At 45.9% G+C, this 20,107-nt stretch overlaps 1 protein-coding gene across 4 annotated transcripts in view; it reads left to right on the top strand.

Moving 5' to 3' along the window:
* Positions 1-386: 386 nt before the first annotated feature.
* The window catches only part of BCL11B (BCL11 transcription factor B), a 92,105-nt gene continuing 72,384 nt past the window's right edge, over positions 387-20,107 (top strand). For 2 of the 4 annotated variants that reach the window (XM_066188772.1, XM_066188770.1), the window contains exons 1-2: positions 387-1,281; positions 14,830-15,195. In XM_066188772.1, coding sequence (XP_066044869.1) covers positions 1,224-1,281; positions 14,830-15,195 — 424 coding nt within the window. In that variant the 5' untranslated portion in view covers positions 387-1,223. Of the gene's footprint in view, positions 1,282-14,826; positions 15,196-20,107 lie in introns of all 4 variants that reach the window. The other 2 variants (XM_066188771.1, XM_066188769.1) reach the window with 1 other exon arrangement.

Genomic DNA, 20,107 nt, shown 5'->3' with positions numbered 1-20,107 from the left:
GAGCCGCCCCCGCTGCGGCCGGCGCCGAGCTCGGGGAAGTTTGGCCGTGCGTGAGGATGCGGATTTATTCCTTCCCCCCTCTCTTTCCCTGGCCGCCGGCGCTCCGCGTCCTGAAAGCGGCACTGCACAAAGCCCGGAGCGGCGGCGAGCCCTGCGTGTGCCGGAGCTGGTGTGTGTGCGGTGTGTGTGCGTGTGCGGTGTGTGCGGTGTGTGCGAGTGGCGTTTCTTGTTCTCTTGCAGGGTACAATGTTAAAAAGCCACCGCTAGTCGCCCCCAGTGCTCCTACTCTCTGGGTCTTTTTGTCTCTAGTGCAGATTAAACGTCACGTCCGCACTTGAACTTGAATTTTATCCCATTGTACAGAGGCAGCCCCAGCCATAGAGAGACAGAGCGCTCCCAGAGAACCAGGACTCCGCCATCTTCACATTGCAATATATAATAGTAATAGCCAGCACCAGCCCAGCTGCACTGGGGGCTTCCTTCCTTCCAGTCCCAGTGCCAGGCGAGGGGGGAAGAGTGCAAAGTGGTGCAGGAGCACTGGCAATCCAAAAGCACCAGGGCAAAGCAGTGCCACTTGAACTGGGAAAGAGGAGACACAGTTTCGGCTACCCCTTTTCAAAAAATTTCTCTCTATATATCTACCCAGCAAGGGTCAATCTCTGAGAAACATTTTTTGGCGATTTTTTTTTTTTGTGTGTGTGTGGGAGCTATCCCAATTCTAGTACTTTTCTTCTTTTTTTCTACATTTTAAAATATTTTTTCCTTTTTTTTCTTTTTTTTTTTTTTTTCTTTTTTCTTTTTTTTTTTTTTCCTTCCCTCCTGGTGGAAAAGCGCACTTGCCAATTTGCCAAGCACTCTGGAAAGAGGGAAAGAGAAAAGTGTCACTGGCGGTGCATATCCTCCTAAGTTCAAGAAGAGATCTGGAAGTCCAAGTGGCAGAAGCAGTGGAGAAAAGACAGTGTGTGAAAGAGAAAAAGAGCGAGAAAGAGCTTTTCCTGATGATGATGATGATTTTTAATTGAGAGGGAATCCCATCCAGTGCACCACAGCAGCAACAAAAAGGAGGCTTTTTTTCGTTTTTGATTTTTTTTTTGAAAGAAGAACTCGATAAAGAAGAGGAAGAATAAAGAGGAAAAAAAAAAAGAGGAGGAGGATCAGCCCCCCAACACATCCCCCCAAACCAGTGCAGCTCTCCAGGCGATGCCAGTGTAAATGCCAGGGCAATGTCCCGTCGCAAGCAGGGAAACCCGCAGCACTTGTCACAAAGAGAGATTATCACACGTAAGTTTGAACTTGGAACCAGACCGAGCCGAAATCGAGAAGCAAAATTAGGGAAGGGGAGGAAGCGGTTGGGGAGGGGGGGATGGGGGGGGGGGAACTCCAGGAGCAACCAAAGCTGGTAAATGACTTCAGAGAGAGGGAGAGGAGAAGGGAATTAAAGAGGGGAGGGGGGTGTGTGGCTGGGGGGATGGGCTGGGGGTGGAGGGGGGGAGAAGCCCGAAGTTTGCTGTGCGTTTTTGCAGCGGTGCGGAGGTGAGGCAGGCGGGCAGGCAGACGGGAGGGCAGGCGGCGTGGAGCGGGGAAGGAGCTGCCGGCGGGCAGAGCGCGGCGTGGGGCGGCGCGGGGCTCTCCCGGGGAGCGACTGCGTGTGCGGGGGGCGGCGGAGCGGGGAGCGCTGCTCCAGGCCGGGCAGGGCCATCCCGGGCCCGGCCGGGCCACCCCGCCGGGGCTCTGCCGCTCGCCCGCGGCCCCGCTCCTCGTTCCTTGCTTCGGGGGCAGTACGGAGCGGTGGGAAAAGTTGGCCGAGAGCCTTGCCTCGGCGTGACAGCCGGGCCGCGGAGGGGGGGGAGGAGGATCAAGGTGGGCAGCGAGTGAGGGAGACGCGGAACGGCCGGGGGGGACTTAGCGGGAAGCACATGGAGACGGTGGGCCGGCGGCGGCGGGGCCGAGCCCTCCGGCACTGGAGCGCGGGGCAGGTAGACGGCCAGCTGCGCTCTGCCCGCCCCAGGTGCATCTCCGGCGGGGGAAAAGAACTCTCCTCCGAAGCGCGGGGCAAGGCCGAAACAGCTCGGCTGGGGCTAGAGGCAGGGCAGGGGCTGCCGAGGGGCCGGGTGCGGGCGGGAGTGTCAGTCGGTGGCGAGGGGCGCCAGGAAAACCGAGGCGGGGACCAGGGATGGAGTGCTCGAAATGCGGGCCGGGCAGCGGCACCGGCTTGCCTGCGGGGCAGGCGTGGAGGCTGCACTTTGCTGAAGCTCCCATTGTAAGTGAAAATACACATATATCCACCCCCCACCCCGCCAAAAAAAAAAAAAAAAAAAAAAAAAAAAAAAAAAGAAAAAAAAAAGGGAAGGAAAAAATAAAAGGGGGGGGGGGAGGGAAGGAGGCATCCCCCCTCCCCCCAGCACCAGAACCCCCCTCCTCCCCGTTCCCACCCCTAAAGCTGAGGAAGAGGGGCGAGTGCCTGCAGGCAGAGTAGGGGGCAGGTCCCTGAGCGGGTGCCCCACTCCGCCGCTCCGCCGCTCCCGTCCCCGGGGGCTTGTGCAGCGAGGCGGGGGGGGGGGAATGTGGGGGCGCCTCCCGGGGCGTGTGGCCCTCAGCGCTCCGCGCTGCTCCGACGCCCCCAAGGCACGGGGAAGGGGGAGTTCCGGGGGGTCCTCATTTCGCTCCTACAGCATAGGACAAGTTTGGGGGGTGGTAAGAAAATGCCCGGCACGCACCCGGCAAGCCCGGTCGGACCCCTGCCCCCCCCGCCCCGCAAGACGAGTCCGCAAGTTGTGCTGCGGGGGGCGGCGGCTCGCACGGAGCCAGCCCGGGGCTGAGCCTGAGCCACGGCGGATCCGAATATTTATGTGGAGATTTTAAAAAATTTAAATAAATAAATAAAATATTTCCCCGGCTTCTCTCCCCTCCCCTGAAAGCCAAGAATAGGAGCCATCTGCCAGGAGCATTTGGTGCTTGCGAGCTCCTCTCTTTCTTTGTTACCGGTGATAAATTTCTGTTTGTAAGATTCGAGATATATATGTGTATATAATTTTTTCACGTCCATTGGGATTTTCTTTTCATAGCGAATGGCTATTGGGAGACGCTTTGAGTTCCGAAATAGAAATTTCTTTTGCTGTTTCTGTATTCCTTCCCCGCCCCCCCACATATATATATATATATGCATATATTTTTTAATATGCGTCTTAATTTTTTAAAAAGTACCCCTCACCCCACCCCTAGCCCATCAGCTGGTGGAGCCTTGATGAAGATGCATCTGGTATTCAGCTTTTACTGGGGGGAGTTGTTTTTAATTCATTGTTATTTTGGAGTGAGATTTGCATTACCCTAAAAGGTGGATTTCCCCCTTCCTCAACTCCCTCCCCGTCATTAATTGCATTTTTGATTTTAACCATCCGGTTTAGAAGATGTCTTACCCTTTTTGTTGATGGCTTCTTATTAACGCCCCCCCCCCTCTTCCTTTCTGTTTTTAAATTTTCTTTTTAAAGGAAAAAGCATCAAGAGCCACCTAAACCTCCCAGCGTAATTTCTCCCACTTGTTTTCTATCTCACTTGCGAGGAGATGTGGGGTGTTGAAAGGGGGTGTGCGGAAAATCTGTTTTGTTGCGCAGGTCTGAATTTGTTTCAATGGGTGAAACATTTCTTTTTTAGCTGCTGTTGCTGCTTGGAGTGGGGGGGGGGGGGGGGAGGAAGGGGGGGTGGAGAAGAGAGCCAGGTAGGTTTGTTATTCCAATTTGATCTCCTTTTCTGTTCGCTGTACTTGAAGGTAAATAATGAGGAAGGAGAGTATTCAAAGGTGCCGAGGAGCTGCGTGTACAATGGGGTTTAGCGGGAAGGCTGGGGGAGGAATGGAGAGCAGAGCAGTACGAGCTTCCCTCCCTCCCCTCTTGTATTTATCTATCTCTCCATCCTGAGGAAGCTGGCGGAGAAATCAGGCTGCATACTGAACAGTGGCAGAAAAAAAATGAAGGTATCCAGGGGAGGAGGTGGTGGGAGGCGGGGGAGCGTGGGGGAGCTGCGTCGGGCTGGGGTTGGGGCAGGGGAGCAGGAGCGCAGGCATTGCAACGCACAGGTCTGAGCCCCAGCTGCAGGCTTGCAGGAGAGGGGGTTGCAGTCGCTGCACTCCTTGGGAAGTGTCATTCATGGGGAAAAAGCAGCCAGGCAGTGTCCTCTCTAAAGGGGAGTTTGGAAAGTAGTGGGCAAACAGAATAGGAAACCAAAGCACTTACAACAAAATAGAGTCAATTCCAAGCCAAGCCCCCAAAGCTAGGATGAATTGATACTGTTTTCAGGAATCTTGCTTTTATATCGTGTTTAGCTTGGGCTTTTTTCCCCCCTGTCTCCCTTTTTGGCATCTGTCAGGAGAGCTGCATTTCAGGATGGATTGGAGGTCTCTGCCAGGCAAGGAAAGAGATGGGGAGAGAGATGGGGAGAGAGACAGAGAGAAGGGTTTTCTGACACTGTTCAGCTGGAGTTTATTTGGTTTCAAGCACTTGCTGTTTGGAGAAACGGTTAGATCCTGAGTGTAAGACAAACAAACTCAAAAAGGAGAGAAAGTGCAATGTAGTTGTGCTCCAGAGTTGCAGCATCTCGTTAGCACAGTGATCTTTAAGACCGCAAAACGGAGTGGCCTGCCTGTCCTTGTCAGGCTCACCCAGGCAGCCTTGTAACGGTGTACAGTGCAGGACAAAAAAAGAGGTGAAACACATGGATAGAAAAGAGCAACTCTGGACCTTTCTTCACTGATGGTGCACAGAGCAAACTTGGTAGCCAAGCTCATTTAAATGGGTGGACAATGCAAAAGAACTGATTATGTATAGAAGAGGAGGCTGAAGTGTTGAGCTGCTCTGTGCAAAGAAATGTTATTTTGGTTTTGTTCAAATTGCTGATTTTCCAGCTTAAGATCTTCCATTTTTAACTTAAGAAATCTGTTTTCAAACTAGCCCTGCATTTTGCATGCATTTGAAGGAAATGTGAAAGGCAAGAGCATGTGAAAAGCTCGCTGGTAGCAGTTTTGCAGAAGGCGGCAAAGCAAGAACACTTCTGTAGAGCAGCAGCAAAGATTGAAAGGGAAAGGCACAGGAAAATCATGCAGTTCCAGGCAGAGAACCAGGTTTGTCAAGGCAGGTCTTCAGTACCTGGTCAACAGGTTTCCTGGGAAGAGCAATAATTTCCTGTATCACTTTGTTTTGTACGTAAACATTAAAAATCATAACAAAAAACCCTATGATTTTTTGCATGTCAAAGTTTTGCAAATTGCTCCAAGGAGCTTCTCTTAAAATGCATTTAGATTTAGTGCAATTAACACACTTTCCCTGCAGAACAAAACCCACACCAATGTAATCAACTCTAATACAAAGAGAATGTAAGCTGTGACTGAAGAATTAGAGAGGAAATTACTATTATTTTAAGGATGGATGACTTTTTCATAATACCTGCATGGCTGTGCGCAGAAAAGCTTAACGTGCTTTTAAAAGACATTACATGTGTTTACTTTAAATAGGACAGCGGAAAAAAAAAAGCTGTATGCTGTCGACTTCCAGGTTATCTTTCTTTTGAATATATTTGTATTGGACTTATAAGATAAATTAAAAAAAAATACTGGCACATTTTCATCGTTTCTGCTCTTTAAAAATATTTTTTAGAACTGATGCAGAGTAACTAGATTGTGGCGGTGGGTTGTTCTGTCCTTTTTGGTTGATGTGTCTGGTGGCTTAAATAGATATACAGTGGGTGAGAAACCATTTTGCAATTTTTTTCTGGCCGGCAGATGCAGAGCATATTTTGTCAGGTTTATTTAAATACTGAGAAATAAAACTCTTCAAGATTTTACAAACTGGCTGCCTTTGCTAGGAATGGTGGGAGCCCTTGTTTTACACAAAACGTGTGTTTCTCCGCAGAACAAAGGGTTGTCTTGTGGTATGTTTGGCAATAATTATGACTTAGAGAAGTGTGCACTCGAAGAAGTCGTACAAATTTTTGATATCCTTTGTAGAGTCTGGTTTACTTCAGCTACTCCTCCAAGGGCTGAGCTCGCTGCGAGCAAATCTCTCTGCTTCAGAAATGCCTCGCACACGATGTTAGCTTTTCTCCCAACATTTCCTACCTGGATCTCTTCGCTCTTTGTGTTGTTTGTTGATGGAAAATACTTCCCAAAATAAACTTCGGCGGCTGCCGGAGCCTGCCGTGTGTCCCGGCCGCCAGTGGCGGGGGTTGGCGACTAGGGGGAGCTCCCAGCCCGTGCGATGGCCGCGTCGGCCCCGCCGCGGGACAAGCGGGATGCGCCGCCGGAGCCCGCACCGCCGCGCCCGGCGCGCACCGTGCTGCGAAATGTGCTCGCCGTAAAGTTGTAGTATTGATTTTCATGCGAAGATCTATATAGAGCTAGCCGGGAGAGGCTGACAGCGAGACAAATCTATTTTTAACTAAATCGCGGCTGATTAATTGACTCGGGCGGACAGGAGTTTTTAATTAAAATTAGTTCTAAACGGTGCTTTTTATTGTCAACAGACAATGTTTAAATTCTCAATTTGTTGTTGTCAGATAGTGATCGGGGTAATGATACCTGCACATGAGTGAGCTCCTGCGTGGCGGGAAGCGGGGGGAACCCACGGAGATCCATATGTTTGTGCCAGTGGATGTGAAAACACAGAGTGAAGAAGCTGGAGCTGTAGGACAAGATGTGTGCAGCAACAAAGCAGACACACATGTACAGAAATTGGCTTCGATTACATATCAGAAAGCCACATGTACTCCTGCCGAGAGGATTTGATATGGAATAGTTTACCGTACTTTGATCCTCAGGTCCTTAGAGCAAACTATCTGTAGTGCCTGCAAATGAAAATAAGCATTCTCTCTTTTTTTTTTTTTTTTTTTCTAGAGAAATAAACACAAAATCACATCTGTCATGTAGAAGTTGCTGCTGAGCAGCTCACAGGCTTCTCCAAGGGGCTTGTGCTGTTCTCTGCTGCAGTCGGCTTGCGTGTTGTGGATGGACTTTAGCAGGACACTTTCCTCCCCAAACACATAATTTAGTGGCATACACACAGGAACATTTGGATGTCTGTTTCACCCATCCTGAGAAGTCCATCAAGTTCAACAGTATTAACATAGCAGAAGTGCCTTCTTATTTTTAGGGTGCAATATGTGCATAGAGGTTATCCTGTGATAGGAAAGAGAGCTTTATTCTAACCTTCAAGAGAAGTAAATTAGGTCAGACAAAGGATCAGGGCTGTCATCAGCTGTACAAAAACCCTTCACTCTTGGATAGAGAGGACCAGTAATTTATCTGATGATTTCTCTACTTCATTTAATGTTTGAATTGAGCTAGTTGGAAGCATATGGACAGCAGCCAGCTCATTTGACAGACTGGTAAGCTGAAGTGCACAGTGCCTGGGCCGTTGCTGATGCTAGTGTTGCACAGCCATGGGGAAAACCTTCCCTTCTCCCCTCCTAAAACCTCAGACTTCACTTACTGTGGCTTCCCTTCCATTGTATGACTGTTAACTTTTATCAAGAGAAACAGCTATCCCTCTCTCCTCCTCCCCTTCCTCTGCCCACCAAGTGCACACACAACCACACTCCCCTTCCTCTCACTCCCTCCTCTGCCTCCCACCCTTCCCACTCCCTCAGGTCAAAGCCTGGTAGAAAAGCCTCCCTGCAGAGACCTGTTACCCCAAAATGGCTCTCAGCCTCCTTTCCAAAGCATTTCCTACTCTTTGGTGGCAGGTCAGTTTCTCTAGGGTTGCAGTGCAGTTGTTGGTTGAATTAGTATCCCTTCGGTACTGTCCAGAGAAAGCATGTGGAAAAATAAAGAGTGGCTGGGGTTTACCCACATGCTTTAAAGTTAGCAATGCCAGTAAAGCACTTAGTGAAGCAGCAGCATCGTCTGTAGACGGCTTTATATGTATGTATCTTTTTAATGAGGGAGGGAAAAGGCATCCATAACTGCATGCATTGATAAATGCATGATTCATACAGCTGCTCGTACTATAGCACCTTCCTCCTTAGTGTTTATTTACTTTTAAAAAATGTATCTGGGCAGGCTGCACACCATTTCTCGGCACTCTGCTGCAGCCTCACAGGCTCCTGAACATCAGTTAAATTTTCTCGCTATCTGCCTTCATTCTCAAACAGCTGTTGCTTGCTCAGTACTGTAGACCCTTGTTGGAGCTTTAAGTAGCAGCTTATTTCTTTGCCTTTTTTTTTTTTTAAGATATATAAAAAATGCCTAAAGCAGGCTATTTGAAAACAAATTAAAATAGAGGGACACACTTCATGCATTGCAGGCACGCGCCAGTAGAAGGGGGTTAGAAGAATATAATCATTTTACTGGCAAAAGTGACACCAGATCGGGGATTTGATTAATGGTGCAGCATTCACAGGGACTTAGTTCGGTATTTTTGACATATGCAAGTCTTTTGTGTAGTCGCCTCAGTGCAAGAAATTCCGTTTTGTTTTTTTCCTGGAGCAGCTGATAATTTGTGTGTTTGCTGGATATGCCCAAGGTACTTTCCAAAGACTAAGCATTAGACAGCACTGTACAAAAAAGGAATCCAAAGTTAAGGGAGAGGAAAAAAACATACTGGTTTACTTAACTTTTTTATGACCCCTTTTACTAAGCCACTGGAAGAAGCCATAAATTCGCTGAATGTTATAATGAGAATGCTTCTATGAAAGTAAAAAAAAAAAAAAAAAAAGCTTAAGAAAATCGTACATGAGCAACAGTGTGCCATAAACAATTGAAAAATGCAGTCTCTTTTGAGTCTGATATTTAAGAAAAGAACAGAGCTGTTGTGTGTTTAATACATGCTCAGAACTAATTACTTAATTTTGATCATGCTTTTGAAATCCTTGGGTAAGAATCTCTGCTTCCAGTATTCTTTTCTATGCCAGTTGAAAGCGTGTACCCAAATACTGCTCCTTCTCCTTTTGTGGCACCGAACACTCCTTTCTCTCCTTGGTTGTCGTTTAGTTTTAAATAAAACAAATGTATTCACTGGGGAACAAAGAATGCTTTTATATCACATCATCACATCCCATTTTATCTGCAGAGATTTACAGCTTCTGCAGTCTATAGAAAAGACTATACATTTTCTGCTTTCAAAAGCAGTAAATATATTTTTTTTTATGAATGTATAGTTTACTTAAGAGACACACTACTCCCTTCCGTAACACTGTACATAGTTTCTGAAGAAATAACATCTGACAATTGTTGGAGACTTGTGCAGATTCTTGGATATTCTTGTCTTCTGTCCTGTTTGGGTCCGGCGTGGTAATTGAGTCATTTTCCATCTTCTTTTCCCTAAATCCTGGTGCGTTGACCTGCTCTTTGTAGCAGTGCTTGGGCTTGTTCTGTCTCAGGTGTGTGCAGAGGGTTAAACTGCTTTCTGAGAGATTCGGTCTGCTGCAAAAGGTGTCTGAGGTACAGCGCAGCAGCACAGTCCCTCACCTCGCAGCCCTCCGCGAGTGCTGAAGCGTTGGAGCGGCCGGGTCATTCCGCGCACTCCCTCCGCACGGTCCCGGTGTCCCTGCGGTCCCGGCGGGGGCGGCCCGGCCCCACCGTGCGCAGCGGGGCCCCGGCACCTGCCGCGCTGTGCCGCCGGCACGTGGCGGCGGCGGCCTGGACGGCGGCGGCTCGGCGGCTGCACCGGGGCCACGCTCGCACCCAGTGGCACAGCCTCGCCTGCCGCTGCTCCGGCTGCTGCCTTTGTGCACTTCGCACACGCCGGAGAGTCGCTGGGAAAGTGAGGCAGAGTGCGGTCCCCTGTGTTTCGAGAGCTTCTCCATCAAGTTGAGCCTTTTGGCGAACTCAGCCTCAGACTTATATTTAGGAAAGAATTAAATACCACAAACAATTGTTTTGCAGTCTTCAGAAAAATTAAAAACTGGGGGCAGATAAGCGGTGCAGAGTACCGCTGAGTGTGGTGCTGATGCAATATGTAGGCATAATCTCCACCCTGCACCTTGCGGCTGCAGGGAGCTGCTGGGATGCTCTGGAAGCAGGTTATTGATAAACTTCGACGGCAAGGAGCCGTGCCGCCCGCTTTGAGCAGTGTTAGTCTTTGTGCAGCAAGGATCCTGACACCGATCTTGGTGATAACCCAGCCAGAGAGCGTGTGATTCGAGTTATTTCCGTTAAGCATGTTGATGTTACAGTAAATGTGACATGTGGGTGTTGATTGAAGGGACATCATTTTCAGGCCCGCTTTGGGCCAACACCCTGAAGAGCAAGTCAGTCCTTTGTGCTTGTTCCCCGACTAGACTGAGCTCTCTCTGGCTGTGCCTTCAAGACAGCAGTGACAGTGTGAGGAGAACAGTGCACTTAACATGCTGCAGCACATTTCTAGGCAGTATCCCGCACCTGGCCACCAGGAACTGTGTCCCCACTGTGGACTCTGGGCACCCCCAGCTTGTCCCAGAGAAGGGTGGCCCCTGGGGAAGCCTGTGCCTTGTCCCTCAGGTGGGCACAAGGGTGGGCGGTGGCTGTGGCAGGGTGCTGGGGCAGGCAGGCAGGCACCCAGCAGCACCTTTGCAGTGAAGGCACTGGCAGCGCTCACCTTCACCACCCTGTTATTGATTTGTGCAGAAAGCAGCTGCGGAGGGAAGTTTCACATGCAACACTGGCCCAACAACAAAACATTTCCTCTGCCCTCTTTGCTTCATTTTGATACTGTAGAACAAGAAAAATAAGGAAGAGAATAGGTTGGCAACTTCTAGATCCCTTCTTTCCCTGGCAATAAAAAGACAAGAAAATAAATGATTGCTGTCTGGACCCAGCCTCACCCAAACTCTGTGAACAAGCATCCGTGGTTTTGTCCTCTAAAGCCTTGGAAATGATTTTTAGCAAAACAGTCTTTTCCACTATTAGTGGGTAAGATTTTGAAACAACTGACAGGCAGAAAGTAGCTAGCATGTGCATCCACTTTTATACTGGCCATGAGAGCATTGTTTGCATGGGGCACATATGCTGTAATGATGTCACCATGCTGGAGTAGGAGTACTGGTGGCTTTGTGACAGTGTCTTTATGGAATTAAGGGGTTTGTCCACTATTTTGGTGTGGTAGGCAGCCAGAGACCTTGGAGATGCGGCTTAGAGTCCAGTCAGCAAATGTAACGCTTTTTTAAGTAAAGCAAATGATTTAGATTGTCCGGTTGCATTAATTTCACAAAGCCATCGTATAACAACAGTGTCACTCATGTCCCCAAAGATTGCCCGTCGCCAACTCACTGTGCTCCCTAGGCAGGCAATGCCAAGGCAATCCTCTGTGTAGGAATCTCTGGATGTAGGGAAAATACTGGGCACACCTCAACACGCCTGAAAGAACCAGGGCATGAGTCCTGGCTGGAAATAGCTCATTCACTTTTATTTTTACTTTTCCCATGCAAGCGACATGAGATGTTTTCCCTCCTCCTGTTTTGTGTGGCCTAATTACTTCTTCTTAAAAAATATAAATTAATTTGAAATAAATACTTGTAAAGAAACACCCTCCTACCTTTAAAACCATCTACCAACAACAGCACTAAAACCACAGAGTTAAATTCAAATAATGTGAAGCGACTCATTTTAAACCCACAGACACAAGCAGAGTCAGAACTTTAGATTGAGACTAGCCTAAATTACCCCACTGGTATTAAAGGGTTCCTTAAACACCCTAAGATCTTGGCTGTTGTATTAACCAGGCATGACCCGATGCGTTATGGGCTGGACTTGCAGGCTTTTTTCTCTTTCCCTTTGTGGGTTTTAAATCTCTCCTGTAATGTTACTTGAATGTAGGTTTTTAATGGCTTAATTGAGTTGTCAATAGGAAGCCTTTTCTTTCTTTTTTTTTTTATTCCAAGTAAAAAAATAAATGCAAATTGACATGGATAAAATGCATTTGAAGATCTATTCAGTATTTTGTTTTTCATTCTTTTATGTCTGTTTTCCATGTTGTGAATAAGGGGATGTAATATAGCTTCTGCATTGTTGGGTGAATAGCTGGTCTCATGATTGATGATTTATTAAGCTCAAATCAGAAATAGAATTGAGTAAAAAAAAATCTTTTGATAGTTTGAAACCCAATTACTACTGATCACGAGGGCTCGGCGTACCAAGAAAACGAAAAGCTGCTTTTTGGTGATGTGACGACTGCCAAAATATGAAGGAATACCAGATGTTATTTTAAAAAAGTGCCATTGCAGAGTCCTTGGAAAGAGAGAGTGAGCGAGTATAAGCGAATAGGCATATGTGGATTTAACTAATATTCAAATGAAGTGTAGAACCGAAAAGAAAGAATTCGAAACAGTTTAGTTGTTCAAACCTCCTTCATGTTTCCACAGACGCCTGGTCAGGACCCATATCAATTGCAGCAATTTTGCTATGTTTTCTCAAGAGCACAATCTAAATCACAGGCAAAAAAAAAAAAAAAAATCCTCACATAGAAAAGATAATAAAGTTGAGATTCGTGCTTTTCTTTTTATTTGTTACATATACATAAATGCCAAAATTCAGCCTTTGTAATTTAAGACACAGACTTTAATCAAAAGGCTTTACAGGAATGTTAGTGGAACTAGTAACAAGCATTTTTCGCCCGTGCCATCTTTTATTCTTACAACCCTTGGTTCAGTTCCTGTTTTCATGTTGTCTTTTCCAGCTCTTTGTCCCATCTCTTGCTTGTGTATCTTCATGCCTGTGTGTGCCTCTCTGTACAGTTTTTTAAAATATTTTGACACACTGTTCCCCCTTAATAGGAATTCTGGCTACAAATTGCGTGCACATTTCTAAAAGACCCTTTTCACAGTCCTTTTCTTTTGGCTCTAAAATGATGTATATATAATTGGTAATTAAAGGTGCAAGCTCTCTTCAATATAAACAATATTGCTCAATGTTAGATCATTAAAGGGAAATCCAGCACTAAATAAATACCTTTTGAATTGTGACACACTGTTCGCAGGTATCCGCTCCCTTCCCAGCAGTGCCTTTTCAGCACAGGGTTATAGTCACACTTTCACTAAGGCAAGGAGACATCTTTTCATGATATAAATTGGTGAATTAATTGCTTACTATTGCCTTCAAACTCCTTTTAAACTTAGATTAAGGGGGGAAAGGTAATTAATGATTTTTAGAATGAGTGAGTTGGGAAACATAAGCCTTCTCGTGCCCATCGTTGGCTGCAGCAGGATGGTCCGTGCTTGGGCACCTCTCTGGGGTCCCTGTCCTTTTCTGGTGTCGCTGCTGCTGCTGCTGCTCTCTGCTTTGCTGTTAGAGAGCTCTGATGCAACTTGTAATACAGCTGGTAGATATGCTGATCAGTTATTTATTCTGGAAGGCAGAAATGAGAGCGATTCTTTTTCTAAACTACCTTTTTTCAAGGCTTAACCATTTTTGTTGCCAGGCAATGCATTCCACCTTCTACCTCTTACCCCTTTTCTATGTGTTTTTTGTTTTCTTTTTTTTATTCCAATTGCTAAAGAGTGGAACAAAAATCCTTTTGTTTTCAGAATGGAGAAGAGTGCAGGTCTGAATTATAACATCTGTCTATCACAGTCTTACTTCTTTGAAATATTTTTGTTACTTACTTTTCCCAGGAAATCCAGAAGGAAACTGCTTGGGCTAATAGAGAACATTTTTCCTCCTATTCCTTTAATCCTGATTCGATTAGAGGTCTCAGTCACTGATTTACATACTGTTAGTTCCTCTGTTTTGTTCAGCCCAAATCCTATAGTCCTTGCAGAGGCAAACCAGCCTTAGGCAAAAGTCAGTGGAAATTTTGCCTGAGTAAAGTCCAAGGTTTGTATGATTTGGCAGTTACATGGCAGAACAAGAGAAAACAAACCAAAAAACCATGTTTTGCCCCAGAAATGGATTGTGATCCACAATTATTTTATAGTGCAAAAAATATCTTCTAAATACCGATTTAAAAATGACTGGGTTTTATTAACTGTGAAATGAGAAGTTACATATTTCCTAGAAACTGATTCAGGTCACTCAGAAATTCTTTCCCAGTCTTTGGGGGTAAAGGTAGGAAATTCTACAGGTCTGTGGACAAAATTTAAACAAAAATACCTTTTATTAGCCTATATAGCAATGGCAGGGTTTTTTGACCTTGGAAAAATAGAGTGGAATATTCCAGGCTCAGCCAATATTCCAGTATGTGAAGTGAGTGCCTCATTCTCTTTCCCACCGTACACAGTTTTGAAACCCCTTAAACTGCTCATGAGACCGTTCCCTGCTTATGTAAGTCCTGTGAGTAGTTTTTTGTAATTTCTTCTAATGGGTGGTCATTTAATCTTACTGGTAACTCTTTAATGGGACAAGGTGGTACTAATTTTGTATGTCACAGGGAGCTCAGTCCTGCTAGTTTGGTGCATAAAAGCATTCCCCGTCTCTCTGAAAAAGAAGGAAAGAACTTGGGTGCATAAGCTTTGCTGGATGGGGCCTTGGCCAGATGGCTGGGAGACGCAGAGGGAATGAGAAGGTGGGATAAAAAGAGAGGAACTATTTCAGAATGTGACTTGGGGCTCGAACGCTTGCAAAATGGCTCTTTGCTGATATCCTTGCAGTGCTGGCAGCAGTGGGAAGGAGCTGTCAAGAAAGCTATGCCAGGTCAGCCTTTCCATTTTGTTTCAGGCAGGCTTGGTTGCAAAATATATTGAAATCATTCTGGGAGAGCGGAAAAGCTGAAAAATAAAAGAAAGATCTAATCAGGCTTGGCTCCTTTGAGGGGAGTGGGGGGAGGCTGGGCCGCTGGTGATGCATCCTTCAGAGTCTGTGAACACTCAAAGCAATCTCTTTCTCTTTTCCCCTCATCCCTTTCCTCCCTGTTTCTCCTTGTCCACACAAAGCAGAGGCTGACCATGTGGAACCGGCGCTGGCCGACGAGGACGAGAGCCTGGCAATAGCAGACCCAGGCAGCATCAGCATCGCCGCAGGCGGGACAGACCCCGACTTGTTAACCTGTGGACAGTGTCAGATGAACTTCCCGCTGGGAGACATCTTGGTTTTTATAGAGCACAAGAGAAAACAGTGCAATGGCACTGGTGGTGTCTGCTATGAAAAGAGCATGGATAAGAGCAGCCCTCCCCCCTCCTCACGCGCCGAGCTCAGGAAAGTGTCAGAGCCAGTGGAAATCGGGATCCAAGTCACACCCGATGAAGAAGACCGTCTTCTCACGCCTACAAAAGGAATTTGCCCCAAGCAGGAGAACATTGCAGGTACAGCACGTTTTACACTCAATCAACTTGCCTAGGTAATCTTTTAACTAGAGTCCTCTAGAAAGTGCCATGAAACAGGCTTCAGCAACATGTCTTTATAGGAACCGTCTGTCTGGAGGATCCTCATGGCTCTGCAGGGCTGTCCATCCCGTTTTATTCATTGTAGCTGTCTGTGCTGGTCCAGCTGCAGGAGAAAAGGGCCTCTCAGGCAGCCAGGAGAGCTAAGGGGCAGCCTGTACATCTGGGAAAAAGCAGAAAGTTGGGGTCAAAAAACATTTCAGGAGCATCCTTAAGCAAGTAGCAGTGGCAGAAGGATAGGGGACTTTGGTGAGGGGCTCAGTTCAGTCCTGTTCCAGGTACCCTTTGTCACATGCAGACTCATTGGGAAGGACTGCATCCTGACACTAGTGATGTCATTGGAAAAATCCCCTTCGCACTGACTGGTAGTAGTAAGATTTTTTTTTTTGTGAAGGCTAAAGCAGGGTTTCATTAAGCCCTTCATTTGTCCTTCCCTGGGGTAGATGTCAGCTTCCTGGCCTGCAGTGCTGCCTGTGCTGCCTGTCCTGGGTCTCCTTAGATGGCCTGGGTTGCGTGGGCAACACCTCCACTCTCATGCACACCCCAAACAGGTCTTCTGAATGAGGATACAAGAGCACAGGCTGGCCTGGGTGAGGAAATTTCAGGCATTTCATTTTCTAAACCTCTCATATGTGGTGAAATTAACGTTCATTCAGTGGACCTCCCCCGCTCAGACGTGGGCAGGCAGGTGATGATTATCCGCCTAGGTGAGGTGGTATGCAGTGGTTCCTGCAGAGTGCCTGGCATGGGGTTGCTTCCATCAAGCAGGGTGTTTTTCCCCTCTGCAGTGGTGAAAAGATGACTCTCCTCCCTGCTAGTGAGTGGGGGTTTTATGTTACACAGCAGGATGTCCCCTCAAATGGGCCTTTTTTGTTCAAACTGACTGCATCCCATACAGAAGACCAGCGACAATTTGTCTTCGCTGCCACTATCCCAATTTCTCTAGGAATTGTCCTATGGCATTAGATCTGACAGTCCAGGATCCCGCCTGTGGTAGAGATGCTCCCATGAGGGGATCCCAGAAGACTGGTGAGAGGCTCTTATCTTTACAATTGAAGCTTAAGAGATTTCCGCTTTTAGTGCTGGAGGTCTCTGAGCTGGTCCCCAGCACCTCGGACAGGCTTGGGCATCACATCAGTGAGGGTGTGGGCTTTAAAATCCTTTGGTCTTCAGACCATCTGTCTTTTAGGACAGGCATACAATGCCCATTGACTACACTGTTTTCTTCTAGGAATATTTTTTTGGGGTGCTGCCACCACCTTGGCATGGGGCAGCTGGTAGCTTTGGGAGCATTAGCTGTGGCAGGCCTCTGCTGTAGCACTGTGAGCAAACCTACTGTTAAGACCTGACCCCATCTTTTCCTCATCCTTTTTCAGCTTTCCTCGTCCTTTTGCAGTTGTGAATACATTTCCTGGTAGACGTGACTACATCATGGGGTAGCGGATTTGAGGGCTAGATTCCCTTTCCATTTTGTAGGAGTAGAAGAGAAGCATTCAGGACTTTCCCCAGTCTGCTGAAGGCTGCCTGAGTGGTGCTGAGCACTCCCAATAGCTGTTGATCTCTGTGCAAGCTGACAGCGCTCAGCCCCTTGCAGAGGGTGTGCAATGCTTAGTAAGGTAGTTTTAGGAGGGGTCTGCTGCAGTTGCAGTCCAGAGCTCATCTTTTACTAATCTCTGCCCAAGTTCAGTCCACAGTACCTCAATAGCTACAACCAAAGCAGAGCGTGCTGTCCCATCCCAGCTTCTGGAGGTCAGCAAGAACATAACCAAAGCCTCTGCATGCAGAAAATCTGCAGGGGTAGGAGGTCATGAAGGAGATGTTCATGTGTGGAAAAGGCATAAAAAAATTAAAAGCCAGTCTGGAGCACCTAATCTCTTTCAGACTAAACTGAATATCAAATGAAAAATATGTAGGAAAGATTTTGAATTGAGAAAAATAAAAGGGTTTATCATTTGATTGGCATTTTCTCAGCAGTGCATGGAGATAGGGACATCCACTAAACAGTGCCGTAATAATACTTTCTCAATTAGGAGCCCAGCTCTGAGATAAAAAGGTGCAGTGTCCTTCCATATTTTTTTTAATAGCAGTGGATAGTTTTCAATAGTAGGATAAAAGCCTCACATTACAGCCATGGAGGGTAGCCATGAAAAACCCACAGAAGTCATTCACTGGAAAGGCTTTAGTGGGATATACCAAACCCCTTATTTATATTTCAATAGAAAGGCTTTCTGCATTAGCCAAGAAAATCAGAATCTGCATTTAACATTAAAGGTATTTCCCAGTGAGCGGCTGTAGAGCATTGTTGTTAGATTTGTTAAAAAAAGAGACTAAATACGATTTCATAAAAGGGAAACTTAATCTCTAAGGCAGCTTTCTCCTACCCTGCCACCCCCTCCCTTTATTTTTTTATTTTTTTTGTAATAATGCAACAGCCTACAGTATTTTTACTTTATATGTGACGAAAGATATTCTTAGCCTTTCTGTACTGCGACAGGAAGAATGAATTTCTTTATTCCACCAAGAAATATGTAAAATAATCCCTTAGAAGTATGGGGAGATATGTTTGTTCAAAGCATTTAAAATGTTATTTTAATCAAAGGCACAAAACACTCTACATGCTGTGTCAGCTAAAGGAGACCATTACATTTTAACAGCAAATCATGTTCTTTTTCCCCCTCCTAGCTAGCCCCCCCCTTTGAAACTAACTTTTTTTTTATTAAATAAAAAGGCGAAAAAGATTAAAGAATTAAAAAAAAAAAACTTCAGTGGCTCAAATGTATAAAGTAATTTAATATGGTGGAAGCATTAATTATTTTAGCTTAATTGAATTCTGAGGACTGCAGTAGTTGCATTTTTGTAGACAAGCTCTGTTTATTATTTCTTTGTGTAGATTAACAGTAAAGGAAACATAGATAACTTTCAGTTATTTATTGTAAAATAAACGTGTCAATTCATGTGTAAAGCAAGCTGTTCATAGATAATTGAGTCTTTATATTTGAAGAGGGAAACCAGAAATCACCCACTCGCCACTCCGGCTCCCTGAAATATGCTGCCACCACTGCTGTCCTCAAAGAGGTTTCAGCTCCTCTCCTTGATCTTGTGTTATTTTCGTAGACCTTCTTCTTGGTCAGAATGATTTGTACAGCCTTCTGTGGTGTGACCAAGCCACCAAACCTTACAGCTTCCCATGGCTGAATGCTCTGAGGGTATGTCCAGAGCTGAGCTTGGCTCTGCCATTGTACTCTCATAGCTCTGGGTGTGAGGATATTGGGATGCAGAAACCGTGCTGAGCATTCGTCCTAGCACAGGGTGCTCCTGAGGTCTTTCCTCCTCTCTTTCTTTTTGTCTTTTTTTTCACTTTCTTGGTAGCTCTTCTTGACCCAGTCACTGAATGCCTCTTGACCACACAACAGACCTTGTGCTGCTTTGAGAGACACATTGAGGCAGAACTTAGGAGTCCACAAGAATTTTTATGTATGCAACGCAAACCTCTGACAGATATTTCTGTATTCCAGTGGAGACAAAGGCAACTTTGTCTCTGCAATCAGCTTTTAAAGATCTTCTTATAATGAAATTTATCATCTTTCCCTGACTGGTAACTTGCAATTCCAAGTTTTGAAGGTGTTTTCATTTAGTTACCACTGTCCATAAGGTATGTGGCAGCATGTTAGCTGGCACTGGGAGGATGTGACTTGCTCGGGAGCAGTCTGCCCTGTAAAGGTTTTTTTTGTTTGTTTGTTTGTTTGTTTTTTTTCCTTTTTCTTTTTTTTTCTTTCTTTTTTTCAAATTGGCTGACCTCTTTGAAAATCAGTTCTGCCTCTTGTACAGAGGGTGTGATAGTATCGAAGAGATGTACCAGATTGTTGCACAGCAAAACATAACAAGGCCAATGAGTTGGCGAGCAGCTATTGGTCACTGCTTCTTCTATTTCACTGATGGCAGGTGTTTAGGAAAATAATAGACCACTGTTGTATTTTATACCTCTTTTTATTTTTCATATTTATCAGATCTTGGGCATAACCAGGTGACCTGTCCTGGCTGAAGAATGACCTGGGAAGGTGCTCCCACTGTCGTTATACTGATGGTATCTCGTCTCCTCCCCATGGCCCTGTGGTCTGTGTGTTTGTTCAGGATTCTCTGAAACAACTCAGGTTAAAAAAAAAAAAAGAAAAAAAAAAAAAAAAGAAAAAAAAGTACCAGTCAGCTTGATTTTAAAGCTGGGTAGTTTCAAAGAACCCCAGCAAAGAGGAGGGAGCCTCTGTGGGGGGGGCACCACTTGGACCAGACCTCCAGATTCACTGGCAGGTCTGCACCTTCAGGCCAACAGGCCCTCACAAACATATAACTACAGCAGCAGCAGAGGTTCATTAAGACGGTGAGCTAATTTTTGCAAAGATAATGATAAGAAAGGGGGTTGATTGGAATTCCTCATTCATCCTGTCCCGGCCACCAGTGCTGGGCTCCATACATTGTACTACATGTACATCATGAAAAAAGGCTCCCTGTCAGAGGCAGGATTTAACTGCAACCCCTGCTCCATGAATGTTCATTTCAGGCTTTTGAATGGTAAAACTGCCAGTGAGAGAAACTAAATAACTCGCATGTGCTGGAAGCCAGAGATAAACACCGCTGCAGGTTGCCATGAAATGGGCTATTTGATATATTTAGAATTGTTATTTTTCTCCAAATTAAGATTAGTTAAATCCATGTGTGTTGTGTGAGTGACTGTTAACTCAATGGCATGGATTATCCTTTTTTCAAATCATGACAGCTAATTATTATTGCTGTCTACCCTGAGACATTCACTTACAATGTACCATTATGGACCCGTGCA

The sequence above is a fragment of the Chamaea fasciata genome, unplaced genomic scaffold (assembly GCF_029207755.1).
Source record: "Chamaea fasciata isolate MVZ Bird 193981 ecotype frontalis unplaced genomic scaffold, bChaFas1.0.hap1 SCAF_7, whole genome shotgun sequence".
NCBI lineage: Eukaryota > Metazoa > Chordata > Aves > Passeriformes > Sylviidae > Chamaea > Chamaea fasciata.
The sequence above is the reverse complement of the archived record's forward strand: the minus strand, read 5'-3'. Positions and strand labels throughout refer to the sequence as shown.